The 16,133-nt window shown below is 42.3% G+C and overlaps 1 protein-coding gene across 1 annotated transcript; it reads right to left on the reverse strand.

Annotated features, from left to right (window-relative positions):
- Positions 1-1,506: 1,506 nt before the first annotated feature.
- LOC142742262 (keratin, type II cytoskeletal 8-like) lies at positions 1,507-14,945 on the reverse strand. Its single transcript, XM_075851820.1, has 9 exons — positions 14,540-14,945; positions 8,901-9,109; positions 7,389-7,449; positions 7,207-7,302; positions 6,135-6,299; positions 5,748-5,873; positions 4,918-5,138; positions 4,683-4,738; positions 1,507-2,297 (listed from the first exon to the last, which is right to left on the reverse strand). Exons 1-9 carry the CDS (start codon positions 14,885-14,887, stop codon positions 2,071-2,073), a joined length of 1,509 nt encoding a protein of 502 aa, XP_075707935.1. The 5' UTR covers positions 14,888-14,945; the 3' UTR covers positions 1,507-2,070.
- Between the last annotated feature and the right edge of the window lie 1,188 nt (positions 14,946-16,133).

Consider the following 16,133-nt stretch of genomic DNA (forward strand, 5'->3'; position numbering starts at 1 on the left):
AACGAAGTGACCAAAAACAACGTTTTTTTTTGTTTTTCTATTGTGTCCGTGTGTTAAATAATGTTGTAATATAATAGCTGTCACATTTATGGACACGACAATACAAGTTATCTTAAAAAAATGTAACATTGCTTTTGTGGGAATACACACACACTTTCATTGCATTTAACTTTTTTCATTAGGTGTGTTTCCAGGATAGAGTGCTCTGAAGGCTAGTCTTCTCGAAGTCCCTCTAGATCAGGGGTCTCAAGCACGCGGCCCGCGGGCGGCCCCTGGGTCTGTCATCTGCGGCCTGCTGGACACAGAGCCGCTAGACTCTGGAATTCCATGACATCGCTTTCCATATATGAACAGTGTCAGGGTCTTCCCCAGAGCGGAATCCCGTGCAGAGCGTTAGTACAGGCTCTGCTCCGGGACTCTGGAATTCCCCAGAGCAGGAGTCCCAGTGATGTCAGGACCACAGCTGGAGTCCCAGGAAGAGCCTACTAGCACTCTGCCCGGGACTCCAGCTCTGGGGTTGCCCCTGACATCTGTCCATATATGGACAGTGATGTCAGGAGCAGAGCTGGAATCCCAGGCAGAGTGCTAGAAGCGGCTCTGCTCCAGGACTCCAGCTCTGGGCAAGCCCCTGACAGCACTGCGGCAGCATCCGCAGAGGGCACTGCGGCACTATCTAAAAAGGGGCTGCCCAATCCTGACGTGTGTCTGCCAAACGCTGCCAACTGAGCCGCCGGACTGCATTTAGCGACACAAACTGGAAAGTTGAAATAAGCATGTGCTGAAATTTTAAACTTAGTGGTATTATAGTAATGTAGTATTAATTTTATAGTAATGTATTATAGTAATATAGTGTTATAGTAGTTCAAATAAGTAATTTATTAACAATAATTTTGTGTTAATTCAAATTTGAAAGTAATGCGGCCCATCAACTTCCCATTTTTTCTATATGCGGCCCACTTACCCTGCCGAGTTTGAGAACCCTGCTCTAGATTATTGAGAACATAAGCTTTGAGGTTAGTGGGTTTGTGTCTTCCTTGCATTAGAACTATGTCTCATGTGTTGTAGATTTGCCAACCCCCCACCCCTCCAGTTTGTAATATTCTACTTTTATAGATTGTGGCATACATGTTACCATATAAAATCTGCATTATTTAAATCTAATTATATTTACACTGGTGAAATGGGAGTATCCATAGGCAATATTCACCTATAGGCGATAGGAAACAACAACTCCATAACCCTTTGTATAATGCATTCCCACACCACCCCCATCCTGCTGGAAATGATGCCCTGGCGCCCGTAATTCCCCTTTATGTACATAATGCAATTTTTCTATGGCAGTTTGGCAACGGATCTAAAAAGGTTCTTATTTGTCAATCCACTGTTCGGAATATATTTCGAGGTTTTTGAGTGGAAATGGGTCATTAAAATTACCACACATATCTGGAACCAACTATGAACAGAACAGAGATTTACAGAGTATAGAAATTCACCGGAAACTACAGGTTTTAAAAACAAATGTTTATTGACAGATTTTTTGGCAGGTGCATGACAGAATGAGTCCTACCAGTATCCACCCAGCGAGGACGGATGATAAGGCACATTGTAAGAGGGTTTATTTAGCTCTTGTTTTGGAAACAATTTTTTGTAAGGATTGCACAGAAAGCAGAGAAAGGAAAAAAAGATTCAGTAGACAGCACAGCCGAGCCCACAGAAAACCAAGCCCACCTTAAGTTGAGCCTGCTGAGGGAATCAGTACAAGTTGCTGGGGATATGTGCTCAAAAGTAACAAAACAGGCCATTCATACAGGTCTATTCCCTCCTATCCTCCCGCCTCCAGAAACAGGTAAAGAGTAAGATTTGGGAGAGCACCATTTATTGTCAGTAATTAGTGTGCCACCTCTTATGGCACTAGCTGGGGCAAGAGTTTCCAGGTTTTAAAATGTCCAAGTTTAGTTATAAAAATTTTAAGGCATCTACCCCAACAGTTCTGATTTCTGCCTTGGAGAAGGCTCATCTGTGAAAGAGTCCTGGCCGTGGGACAGCATTGTGCTGCTGTGATGAAGGTGCTCATGGTTTTGTGAAGACATCTGAAGATTCAGATAGTACTCGTCCGTCTTTGGTCTCAACTGTTTTCACTACTATGCTGCGTTTGGTTCTAGAGGTTTCCATTGGAGAGGAGCTACTGGAATATATGTAATTGCCTCCGTAATTGCCTCCATAATTGCCTCCGTATCCACCACTAATTCCTCCACCAAATCCGGAAGACAGTCCACCGCTGTAGCCGCTACTAACTCCTGTAGGGAAAAAATATAACATACTGAATCACTAAAAAGGTGACGTAAAGGTAATGTACAATATATATATGCGAAGCATTTTTAGGGGAGAACCAATAGACGTTTCGGTTGGATTCCACCAATGACAGCTAGAGATCTTCTACTAAACTCAGAATTGTGAAGGAGATGGACATCCCGATTCTGCCTGGTGGGGTCTCTGCAGCAGCCATTACTACATGCCTTCCACTTCATTACAGAAGAAGCGTTTGCACTAAAGACTCATGGACTTTGTACTCTCCCTTTTTCATGTTTTGCAGGAAGTGCACAATGTATAACCTGAACCGCTATCACTGGCGCTACAGTACTTGGAGATCCAGCAGTGATAATGGGGAGATTTTTTCTCAACTCTTTCTTAAAAAGTACCTACAAATGTACAGAAATTACTTAGAAAAATTGGAGTGCATTATAATAGTTTCTAAATAACTTTGATTAGCGATTTTTCGGTAGTACGGATGTGTACAGTAAGGCTGGGTTTACACGAGCATGTTACGTCCGTAATGGATGGAATGTATTTCGGCCGCTAATCTCGGACCGAACACACTGCAGGGAGCCGGGCTCCTAGCATCATAGTTCTGTACGATACTAGGAGTCCCTGCCTCGCTGCAGGACAACTGTCCCGTACTGTAATCATGTTTTCAGTACGAGACAGTTGTCCTGCAGCAAGGCAGGGACTCCTAGTGTCGTACATAACTATGATGCTAGGAGCCAGGCTCCCTGCACTGTGTTCGGTCCAGGATTAGCGGCCGAAATACGTTCCGTCCATTACGGACGTAACATGCTTGTGTGAACCCGCCCTTAGTGTTGCTGGCAGCTCTGCATTAGGAGACAGCATCCTGCTAGTCTCCATGGCTCTTGTAGCCAGAACAGCTGCAGCACTGCAGTGTAATGTGAACCTACAGCACTGAAGGCCGTTCTGGAGACGGGAGCCATGAAGACAGAGCAGAGTGCTCTGTCTCCTACTGCAGAGTTAAGAGCAGCCAGCAGCATGGACTATAGACCGTTCGTACTGCTAAGAGAAAAATTGCTAATAAGTCATTTAGAAAACCCAATATTGTGCGCACTCCTGCACTAAAAGTCATTCAAAATTTTGTCTGTATGACTGGAGATACTTTACGAAAGCATTTTTAGTAAGTTCAGCAATTTAGTAAGACTATAGTTTCATATGCCAGTCTGAATATAAAGCTTGCTTGAGTAAGATGCGCCAAAAAGTGTCTGGAGTAGATTTGCACTATAATTAACACCGGATTCTGAAGTAAATTGCAGTAAATTTATCAGGCTTCTGGTGGCCCTACCCCTTGGCACTTGGCAGAAGCGGCACAATAAGTTATTTTTAAGAAAATTGCAACATTTGCGCTGTTTGCGACTTTGCTACCCTCGAAAACTGGTGTTGAAATAGAATTCCCTCATATGGCTTTGACATGGAAAAAAGGAAATACCATACAGATTATTGTGGGGAAAAAGTTGAGCATTTTTCCAAGTATGATAATGTGGCTCTAAGAGCCAAATAGGAGGGGACTCTTTTCACTCTGGGCGGTGTAATGTTTTTTGTATGACGCTGTCCAATCAGCATACAGCTTCTCCTCTTCCCTGCCCAGCAACACAGTGTGATCATATAGTATACAGCTTCCATTCCCGACTGTATTCAACTTGTGATATCTCTGGTTGTGTCTCCAGCTAGAACTGCGATCCTGGTGTCATATGAAAGATTAGAATCTCCTCCTTTATATGACACCAGAACCGCTGTTCTAGGTGGTCCACAGCCAGAGATATGGGTGTTTGAAGTGATCCCCCTTCCCTCCAGCCTGTCACTCACACTGTGTGAAGCAGCTTCATGCTGATAGGACAGCGTCAGAGGCTGTGAGGTTGCTCCACCTCAGGAGAGCCGCTGCTGTTACCTCCCACTTGTCTAATAAAGGCTCAATTGCATATTTAGAATTAAGCTCATGATTTAAAATTCTTTGGGACACAATTTTCACTAGTATTATCAGTGTGACAGCGCCTATTAGTTAGGAGATTGGGTATTGCTAAACTAGTGACAGATCCTCTTTAATACATACGGTTGCAGGATAGTCTCAGATCATTGCAATTTTAAATCAGACGTTCTAACGTACTGCAGTAACAGCTGCTTTATAAATAAAGAATATAACTATTTAATGAGGTTGTCACAGCTCCTCCCATGTATAATTTTACTATATATCTTGTTAGAGTTTATTGCGGGCTTATTTTATTACACTCATCCTATCTGATGCAAAACCAACTTGGTTTTGTATGGATACCCTTTAAATCAGTTTATCTTGCACATTACTACTACTTTAGATATCAGTGGTTGGTTTAATAGAGAATTACCTGAGTATCCAGTAGTCTTGGTCTGAATACTGAGGTTCTGAATACCAGACTCCAACCTGAAAAACAAGTATAGCCATGAAACACACACCGATTTATAATCAACACATTAGTAATAACATTAACCCTACATCAAGCTTAGTGCGGACATTAATACAGTTTGTATTGGGCAATGAATTGATGCTAACATTTGCGAACAAGCTGTGCAATCATCAACATACATAGGACTATTTCTTACCTGCTCTCTTCTCCTTCCAGCAATTTCCTGTAGGTGGCGATCTCAATATCCAAAGCTAGTTTGACATTCATCAGTTCCTGGTATTCTCTCAGTTGGCGAGCCATGTCCTGCTTGGCCTTCTGTAGAGCAGACTCCAGATCTGACAATTTTGAGCGGGCATCCTTCAGTGCTAGTTCCCCACGTTCTTCAGCCTCTGCAATCTGTGCTTCAAGGTTTGCGCGCTGCAAGAAAAAAAATATAAAATAAAATTCAGTTTAAATCTATGCATGATTTTTTCACCTTCCCTCAATCATGGCTTCTTACAGTTTTACTAGAATAAAGAGTAATATTGTAAATAATATTTTGTAATACCTAAATATGAAAATATACCATTATGGTACAAAAGGACCAATGTTCAAATAACTCAATAGAAATGGTGGCGCAAATTTATAAAGACTGGTATACTATACACCAGTCTTAATCTAAAGCGTGCTGGAGAAAGATGTGCCTAATTTATTAAGATGCACCCTCTTAATAAATTAGAAACATTTCTGGCCGTCCGTGCGTCAAAGTAAATTTTACTCCAGCTATGAGAGCTAGATTAGATTTGCACTATAATTCACATCAATTTCTAACAAATTATAGTAATTTTGTTGGTGCGCTGGTAGCCCCGCCCCCTTCTGCTAAACTCCAATCACTTTTTGGTGAAGTGAAATCAACGCAGCAAAATTTGCACAAAATTTTTTATGCCAATTACGAATTTTGCGTCTTTCCTATGCCAGAAAACGGTCGGAGAATGAATGATAAATTCCATCTCTTTAGGTTTATGTTGTAATATACGTTAGACCCACCTGTGCCTTAAGTGCGTCAATCTCAGACTGCAGCCGTGTAATGTAACGGTTCAGCTCACTAATCTCGGTTTTGGTGCTTTTGAGGTCATCACCATGCCGTCCAGCTGATGCCTGGAGTTCCTGGTACTGTTGGCAAAAATATAATTGTAAAGGTGTTATTTCACACAAGCCACAACTAGAAATAAAATAAATCCATAATAAGATCCATCAGCAGTAGCTAACATGCTTGTTGATGGTTTCCAGATCAGTTAATGAAAATGTATACAGAACTACGATCTATCAACCATAAAACAATTGTTAATCAATAGTGAAGCATTTTAGTGGTGTATTTTACACCCTAAAGTTAGTTTTTATTTTTAGAAACTTGTAGCTAGATGACAGACTTACCTTAATCTGGTACATGGTCTCCACCTCAGTACGGCTCTTGTTGGCGATATCTTCATACTGAGTCTTCACTTCAGCAATAATACTGTCCAGGTCAAGACTACGGTTGTTGTCCATAGTCAGAACAACTGAAGTGTCGGAGATCTGAGACTGAAGCTCGCGAAGTTCCTGCATATACAGATAAGTAAACGTTAATATGGGAGTAGGTTTTACACTGGTTGTACTTCGGAAAAGATGAGAACTAACAACAAATTAGGACCTTCAACACCGATACGTCGTGATGTATGAAATACTTATATAGAAGTACTGGGCTTTGCAGACTTGATTTAAAGGGTTCATATAATAAAATGACATTCCAGATGCTGGACAGGGTGAATATAATCTACACCTCCTCCCGAGTAAACCTCTAACACATAATGTGGGACATGAAGGGAGGGAGAGTTGGCGCTATATAAGAAATGTCACACGCTCCATAATGTCGTCATTTATAAGAGAATAATTTCTGGACACAAAGTAAGTGTCTTATAAATGCATCAATGTTACAGAATAGAAACTTCTGCACATACCACAGGGGAGCGAGTAACAGCAGATGTTCCACCACTGCCCCGAAAAAGTACAGTACATCTCCACACAGGGCAGAATCAGGAGGGGGTTATAAGAGATTGTTGCCCTCTGCTCCACTTACTCCGGGCACAATTTATTAAGCATACATGGACCATAAAACATACAAATAATATCACACAGGGATATGATAATTCACCTAGAGTCAAATATAACACAATAATTTAGTCATGTTCTTTAAACTGGTCATGTACCAAGTTCAAACAAACAAGTCAAAAGTAAGAAAAAAATATAAAAATACGGGAACGTAGGTATAAAATGTCATTATAACCGGAGGCCCCTTAAGGAGTAAACTTACATCATACATTAGCTAGTTAAGTTTAATAACTGTTGAATATAATATGAAGCACTAACAATAATCTGTCGAGCGGGGGAGGGGATTTCAGTGTTTATTACTGTAAAACGTTATACTAACAATGTAGCCGATAAAAATATAATAAAACTCATCTCTCACCTCCTCATAAAGGTGGCGCAGGAAGTTAATCTCGTCTGTCAGCCCCTCCAGTTTGGCTTCCAGCTGCACCTTGTTCATGTACGCCTCATCGACATCCTGCAGACCAAGTTTCCAGTTTGTTAATCTAGGAATAAATTCACTTTTGTCTTCTAAATGATTTTATTGAGTAAATAAATTCCCACCTTCTTCAAAAGGACAAATTCATTCTCCATATCAGTACGTTTGTTGATTTCATCTTCGTATCTGCAGAAAACAATAAGATCCTGATTAAGCAGATGGTTTCAATAGGAAGAAGTGGAGGAAGGAGAAGGAGGTAGCTGTCCCTTTAAAAAGAAAATGTTCCATTACATAAAAGTTGGCAGAACTTTCCTTAATATGACGCTTCCAGACATACTGTTCTCGGCACCAGCTTCTGACTTGCCATTTATGGTTGGAATACTTTTCTAAGTTCGTCAACCTTCCTAAAGGAGTTGCACGCTCTTATTTATCTTTTAGTTCCAAGCGCAATACGTTCACATATGCATACAGGAAGAAAGATGGTCATGTTAGGAGATGGTATCACCATAAGCGGAGTAGGAGACATTGATGTCATTCTGGCTTGTAAGGAACATGCCCATAAAAAGACAAGTTCTGCTTACTGATTATACCATCCAAAAGTGGTGTTCATTTATAGGGAAAACATTCATACACCGAATCAGTCGCATCAGGGTGGCATGGAAATATAAAATCTACCAACATAATCGCTATTGAGCTCTAATGCAAACAGATCGGAGAATGGACTTGCCTACCAGTGCAATACATTGGGCAACGCTGTATAATGATTGTGGTCAAAGGGTTGCCTCACAAGGTCAACCTGGATCCATATGCTCTTAGGGTATATGGTTGTCCCATAGGGGGCCCCTACTCAGACTCCTTTCTATAAACCTTAACTGACAAACAGCAGTTCTCACCCTGGCAGGCTCAAACTATAGTGGTGGTGAGAAGCAGATCGCTTCCATCTGAGGAGTTCTCTTCAGGAGACCCCTTACATTTTCAGAATATATGGAAACTTTTAGTTTGCGTAGTGACAACTTATTTGACTTCACCGCCAAGGCCTCATGCACACGACCGTAGCTATGTGCACGGCTGTGATTTTCGGGTCGGCCGTCAGCCGCCCGCAAGTTGCGGGCCATGCACATGGCTACTGCCATTATTTTCATTGAGCCCGGACTGCAGAACATGGCCGTAATAAGACATGTCTGTTCTTTCTGCGGTGCGGGCTCCCGTGCCATGCACAGACCGTAAAAACTACGGTCGTGTGCATGGCCCCATAGAAATGAATGGGGCCGCAATTCTCCCGTCGATTTTCGGGGGAATTGCGGCATCAAAAGCACGTTCGTGTGCATGAGGCCTAACCTATAGAAACTTAATGTGGACCCTCAATACTAAACATACCTTCCGAAAAAGAACCATATCATAGTGGAGGGAACCCATTTGTATGGAGCACACTACATTTACACACTGCCCAACTACATGGAAAGCCAATATTTTCTGGAATCCAGTGGATCTCTAGGATATCACTAGGCTGGAGATAGGTGGTCTATAATTTATATATATATATATATATATATATATATATATATATATATATATATATATATATATATATATATATATATATATATATATATATATATATATATATATATACTCACTTGTTCTTGAAGTCCTCCACCAGACCCTGCATGTTTCCAAGCTCAGATTCCAGACGGTATTTCTCTTGCCCCAGAGTGTCGAGCTGACGGCGCAGGTTGTTGATGTACGCCTCAAACATACTGTCCATATTGCTGCGGGTGGTCTTCTGGTTCTGGAGGAGGCCCCACTTTGTTTCAAGCATCTTGTTCTGTTGTTCTAGGAATCGTACCTAAAATAGACAAGGTAACATGAACAAAGGATACACTAGTTATACCTGAAGACCAATGAGGGACACTTACTAAAATTTGTCAGGTATGCCATCGGAAATTACAGAGTACTGTAAGAATGCCACGCTTGTTGGGGAATATGGCATATACTACTGAATACCAGGTTACATGCCATAGTTCAGAATCACTTTTCTTCTGGGTAATGTATGGACACCTGTTACTCTACATGATACAACATATCACTGATTATCCGGAAAAAAAAAAAAAAGGTGTAATCTCACAATGCCGAAGATACGGTCACCTCTCCTGACCTCTATTTTAGTAAATACTTGTATTTTGCATTAAATAAATCCGGAGCATCTTTTCTTAAAGCTCTGCGTTGACATTCCTATTTTTTCCTCCTAGAAATTTAGGAATAAATTGACAACTGGGTGTGACCACTTTGTCAAAGGGGTGTGTCCCTATACAGTCTCACTCTGTCAGTGATTGGACAGCGTCAGACTGTGTAGACACCTAAGTGGTATCACCCAGTTGTCAAATTATTCATAAATTTCTAGGAGAAATAACTGAGGAATGGCACAACGTAGCGTAATAAGAAAAGATGTTCCATCATTTTGATTTCATGAGGAATACAATAATTTACTAAAACATACATGTCAGGAGAGGTGACAGGTCCTCAGTTTTTATTAAAAAAAAAAAAAAAGACCCCGTCACGGGGGATGGATCCCTGTAGATTAAGCCATTTGTAGAGTGCCCTACTAGAAATTGTTAAGCAATAAAAAATCCACTCAATTAAGGAAGCCATTATCAGTCAGAGGGCCAGAAGAAAAACAACTCCAGCCTCCTTAGAAACAAGAGGATTATTACTAAGGAGTCAAGGCTGCAGGGAAATGTGTCACAGAATGTCTGAAGGGACTTTTCCTGTTTCGAAGGAGCAGGAAGGAGGAACAGGCTTCATCTGGCCCCTAACCGACTAAACTAGATTTAGTGGATGCAATTGTGCGACTAGTTCAGCTGTAGGCTAGGGCTACATGACGACTTGTGCCCGCGTGACATGATCGTGAATGCGGTTGCACAGAGATCGAGCAGGTTTGGATTTCTGCTGACAGTTGTCACGGCAGCCTGCAGGTCACAATGCAACACCTACCACCATCTAGTAGCGCGACATTGCGATTTTTGTCGCATGATTACAAGTCACGGTGTAGTCCTGTGGAATCTAATCTGACTAGAAATATATTGTAACAAAACAACGGTTTAGAAACTAAATGGTGGAGGTCCAATTTTAATTGGACATACTGGAAAAGTGTCTTTGTAGAGGTCATTATTGCTTTTATTGTACCATGTACATGGTCATCAGCTTATGATTTACTATATTGAAGATGCAATTTTACTTTATAAGTACAAACAATAGAAAATTCATTCAATCGTGACAAAGAAATTTGTGTATTTAATGAATAAAATGTGTATTTCTATAGGAAATTAGAAAATCCTCATCTATGGCCTACCTACAGTGCAAAAAAAAATAAAAAATTATATATATGAAAAAAAATTACTCCACCTAGTGGCCAAATTGTTATGAAAGACATTCCTGGCATATTTTTGGACAGAAGGGAATATCCCTCAGCACAGCAGAGGTCAGTGTGGTAGCCCTGGCAGCGAATAAAATCATCACCGCCCAGAGATAAATAATGAGGTGTCCCTGACTTTTCTGGCAAAAGTAGAACATACACATGGCCTGTTAGAGGGAGAGACAAGTCTGGCAGCATGTTACTTTACAAAGATATTTCAGTCAGTTTGTGTTCACTTTCCCAGCGTATGACCTGCTGTACGTCATGGTGCCCCGCGGTGTGAATGGTTGCATTTTACTCTACTCTTGTGTACTTTGTGTTATCAGGCTTCATTCTTTGTGTACAGGACAGTGGACGGGGCACAGCAGGGTGCAGGTTACTTTCATTGCCCTATATGGTAATGTCGGCAGGTAAGTATCTGCGCCCCTCCCTACCAAAACAGACAGATAGGAAAGGAATTCCTGCGGACCCAGATAAGTAGTGTAATAAAATAGGAGTATATGCCAGCTGTCAGCCAGTTTGTTCCGAGCTATAATGGCAGCCATATTGGTTGTCACCCAGCTTTCCCAGGAGAAAGATAATTGCATAGAACTTCTAAGGGATTTTTTTAAATACATCATATACCCAGTAACCATTATAATTAGTAACCCATTAGCTGCCTGGACTCTTGCAAACATACAATGCTAAAGGCCCTATTACACCTGCCGATATTCGGCTGGTGCAGCGAGCGCCAATCAACCAGACATCGTTGATCGGTGATCGTTCGCTCCTGTCACACGGAGCTATGGATGGGGACAAGCGGTCATTACTCTGATCCATTAGGTCAGCAGCGCGTCGCCCTGTTACACAGGGAGATGTGCTGCAGACAACGATAATATTTCACTTTTTTTAAGGCGATACGATCAGATGATCGAGTGTTTGCTCGTTCATCTGCTGATCGCTGCCCTGTTTACACAGCGCAATTATCGGGAACGAGCGTTCTATGAATGCTTGTCTGCCCGATAATCACCCAGTGTAAAACCCCCTTAAGGCTTTATGAATATTGCCATATTACGGTTCTATGTTGTACGGATTCATATTACGGTGCCCAAAACCTGTTATACTGTATCTCCGGTTTATACAAAATGTTCTAACGGCTCCAAATGTTAGTACAGAGACTATGGGTCCGATAGATATATATATATATATATATTATAGATACATAGGGACTATGTACAGATTTTGTGGGAAATGGCCTATGGTGGTTCTTCGGCAATGAATGGGTTATTGTGTATTGCAGCATGACAAGTGCCAGGGATCAGACTGTAGACACTATACTGCAATAATAGACAAAACAAGAAGATCCCGACTAACTGGAAAGTTACTCGCCAAGGATTACGTTAGTAGATCCTGCACATCCCGGACAGTCTCTGTTGATCACTTTAACTCAACATGCCTGGAGGCAGGAACGGATTGTGAAACTATGTCCTGAAAGGTATTGGGAAGCGTTGCGATGTGAATACCTGCAGAGTTGTTTTTATACAATGTGTATGTTATCACCTTTCCCCAGTGCTATTTAAAAAACAATCTTGAATAGTATTTAACCATTTAAAGGGCATGCCCATATCACCAGTTAATAAAATCCATGCACTCGTCCCATCAAGTTGCAGCTGTTTCCTAACTCGGGTGTCAAACAATATGTCCCCCAGTACAGATCCAGCAAGGAGGGTGTCATCCAACTTTTCTCGAATACTGAATGCCACATCTGCCTTTAGGATTGTATGCACGTTGATGGACAATAGTACTGGATGATAGTCGTCACCCAGCTTTCCCTTAATCAGATAGGACTAAGAAATGGCTAAATAGAGTTTTAAAGAACTTGATGGAAGACGACGACTCAAGGACTTCTATTGGCTAGTGGTCTATTTTTTTTATTTAATTTACAATGTTATAATCTAATAGTTTCCAAACATGTCTGATGTGATAATCTATCTATCTAACATTAGGTTAAAAACAGATTTCTCTGTAAATTTTGCACATATAGTATAGTGATAACTGCATTCACGACACCTAATAGGGCCTGTTCACATGATCGTTGTCTTTCTGTTCAGGGGCTCCGTTCCGTCGGAAATTTCCGTCGGGCGAACCCCGCAACGGAAAGTCAAACTGAAACCACAACTTCCGTTTCCGTCACTATTGGTATCAATGGCGACGGAAACATTGCTAATGGTTTCCGTTCGTCACCATTCTGGCAGTTTTCCGTTTTAACGACGGAATCAATAGCAGAGTCGACTGCGCTATTGATTCCGTCGGAAAAACAGAAACCTGCTGGGATTGTGACGAACAGAAACCATTAGCAATGTTTCCGTCACCATTGATACCAATAGTGACGGAAACAGAAGCTGTGGTTTATTTGACTTTGTTGCGGGGTTCACCCGACGGAAACCTCAGACGGAACGGAAAGCGAATGGTGATGTGAACTGGCCCTTAGGCTTCGTTCACATCTGCATCAGGGCTCGGTTCATGGGTTCAGTCTGAGCTTTCCATCAGGGGAACCCATAAACAGAAAACAAACGGAAGCCAGAGGTTTTCGTTTGCATCACCATTGATTTCAATAGTGACGGATCCGGTGCAAACGGTTTCCGTTTGTCCCCGTTGTGTAAGGGTCCCGTCATTTTGACGGAATGAATAGCGCCGTAGACTATGGGATTCCGTTCCGTCAAAACGACGGAACCCTTACACAACGGTGACAAACGGAAAACATTTGCACAGGATCAGTCACCATTGAAATCAATGGTGATGCAAACGGAAACTTACGGTTTCCGTTTGCTTCAGCTTGGGTTCCGTTCATGGGTTCCCCTGACTGAAAGCTCAGAAGAAACCCATGAACAGAGTCCTGACAGATGTAAACAAAGCCTTAATATATAGATGTTTAGATAAAGTTGCGGCTACGATCTATATTAGGGGTCTTGTAACTTTCAGAGCAGCAGCAAAATCTGGTACATCACAAGACAAGAAATGAAATCAAAGAGCATTTTTTTTTTCTGGGAAAGCTGGGTGGCTGCGGTTACAACTCCCATAGGGGTCACCGACTAGCATTATACAATTAGGTAGTGTTTGCCATTCAGGAGCCTGGGAAAGCTGGTGACCATAGCATTGGGCTGTAAGAGGCCATATTGATTGCCGCCCTGTTTTAACATCAGAAAAAAAAAAAAAAAAATACTGAATATCATTTAACAATTGGACGACTGCTTTTTACTTTGGGAGTATGGAAACAGAAACCACTGTATTTTGTGCTACATTTAACCCATTCACAAGCAGATGGTGTGGAATTCTGTAGGGGTCCTGTCGTCCGTGGACAACTTTCTGGAAGACTAAAACATAGGATAGGGATAGAGGTGTATAATGTCTACATGGGAGGTCACTGGCCACCATGCCCGGTATGTGGCATTGTACCAGCTGTGGAGTGGGTGTGTCTGTGTGGCACCGCAGTCTGAATGTCACTTACAGGTTACTTTAGTTCATGGTTATGGTGAATGATTAAAAAAATAAAGCATCGTGCACATGGCGCAACGTGCAGAAGTTACAGCCATGCCGCCAAACGCTTACACCTCAAGTAATGCAAGAAGGGCTCAAACTACAGTGGAAGAAATCTACAGGAATCAAGCAATCTGGATCTCCGCTACTCATGTTCAAAGATCTAAAATCTTTTAAAGAGACAAGTCGCTGCACAATATTTTTTGCAGAACATAAGTTGTGGATGTTATCAGCACTGGAAGAAATGTCACCATGTATAAAGCTATGGAGTCCTGAAACACTGGATGTTAGTTCTATCCTGAGGGCATTAGATGGCATCCTGTGCCAGGTAACAGGTACTTCTCTCACCTTGTCAATGAATGTGGCGAATTTGTTGTTGAGGGTCTTGATCTGCTCCTTCTCCTGGGTCCTCACTTGTTGAATGGTGGGGTCGATCTCCAGGTTTAGTGGGGCCAGCAGGCTCTGGTTAACGCTGACTTGGGTGATGCCAGCTGAGCCCACACCTGCACCTCCATAGCCCGTTCTGTAGCCGCTGCCAAACCTGGATCCTCCTCCATAGCTGGAGCCCAGGCTGAAGGACGCGGTGCTGACCCTGCTGCCGGCCGGCGCTCCGCTGTAGGAGTAGCTGCTGAAGCCGGCGTTGCGTGGCGCTGCGCTGCTGGACGTGCGGTACACTTTGCTCATCTTTATGGACATGGTGGCGGCGGCTGATGTGCTGGAGTCAAGAGGAGAGGAGCGGCAATGTGCAGAGTGGGGAGCGGCTGTCCTTATATACAGAGTCGTCAGCAGGGGGGGCACTACTCACCCAGCACCTGAGTGGCTGGCTACTGAGAGGCGGGACAGTCACCTGTCGGTGCCTGGCACATCCCCCTCCTCTCCGCAGTCCTCTCTCCCTCTGATTACTGAAGCTCAGTTACCAAAGGGTTAATAGTGTCTGGAGAGGGGGGGAAGGGGTAAGGGTACAGTCCCAAATAAACAAAAATGCAGGAGCAGGAAGAGCCTTAGACACAATAATGGGGATTACTAAGGAGCCTTTACCCTAAGACAAGTTATCTTCAATCGATTGTTCACAATTGTATCACATGTTTTATGCTTTTATCCGACTCTGGGAAAGTAGAATTATTCTACAAATGAGCACATTTTCACCCATTTGAAGTCTCATCACTTCACAAATCTATTCGGAAATCATTTTAAATTCGCCAAACACAAATCTCAAAATGGCAAATCAATTTGCCAATACATCCCAATAGCCGGCAAACCCCAAACCACATCAAGAATCGGGCGGTAAAATAATTAATCGCTATTGAATATGCAAATTACTGAATATGAAAAAAACGTTTTTCTCATAGGATAACTAATAGGGTTGCAAAAATATGTGGCACCCAGCATTCCCAGACCCCTGAATGGCAAATCAGGCCCGTTATATAGAAATACATCCCCTTCTCCATATACAACTGCAAAGATCTGACTTGCAGAACTTTAGGACAGTTGGGGTATGTGCACACGACCTATTTTCAGACATAATTGAGGCGTTTTACGCCTCGAATTACGCCTGAAAAGACGGCTCCAATACGTCTGCAAACATCTGCCCATTGCTTGCAATGGGTCTTACGATGTTCTGTTCAGACGAGGTGTAAAAGACGGCGCGTAAAAATACGCCCGCGTCAAAGAAGTGCAGGACACTTCTTGGGACGATATTGGAGCTGTTTTTCATTGACTCCAATGAAGAACAGCTCCAATAACGTCCGTAAAAGACGCCGCAAAAAACGCGAGTACTGGCAAAAACGTCTGAAATTCAGGAGCTGTTTTTGCCTAAAAACAGCTCCGTCATTTCAGACGTGTTTTGCGTTTGCATGTGAACATACCCTCAGGTGACCACCCCCTTAGATGCATCAATAGCAGCCACATTGGTTGTCACCTAGCTTGCCCATAGCAATGATCA

The sequence above is a fragment of the Rhinoderma darwinii genome, chromosome 2 (assembly GCF_050947455.1).
Source record: "Rhinoderma darwinii isolate aRhiDar2 chromosome 2, aRhiDar2.hap1, whole genome shotgun sequence".
Taxonomy (NCBI): Eukaryota; Metazoa; Chordata; class Amphibia; order Anura; family Rhinodermatidae; genus Rhinoderma; species Rhinoderma darwinii.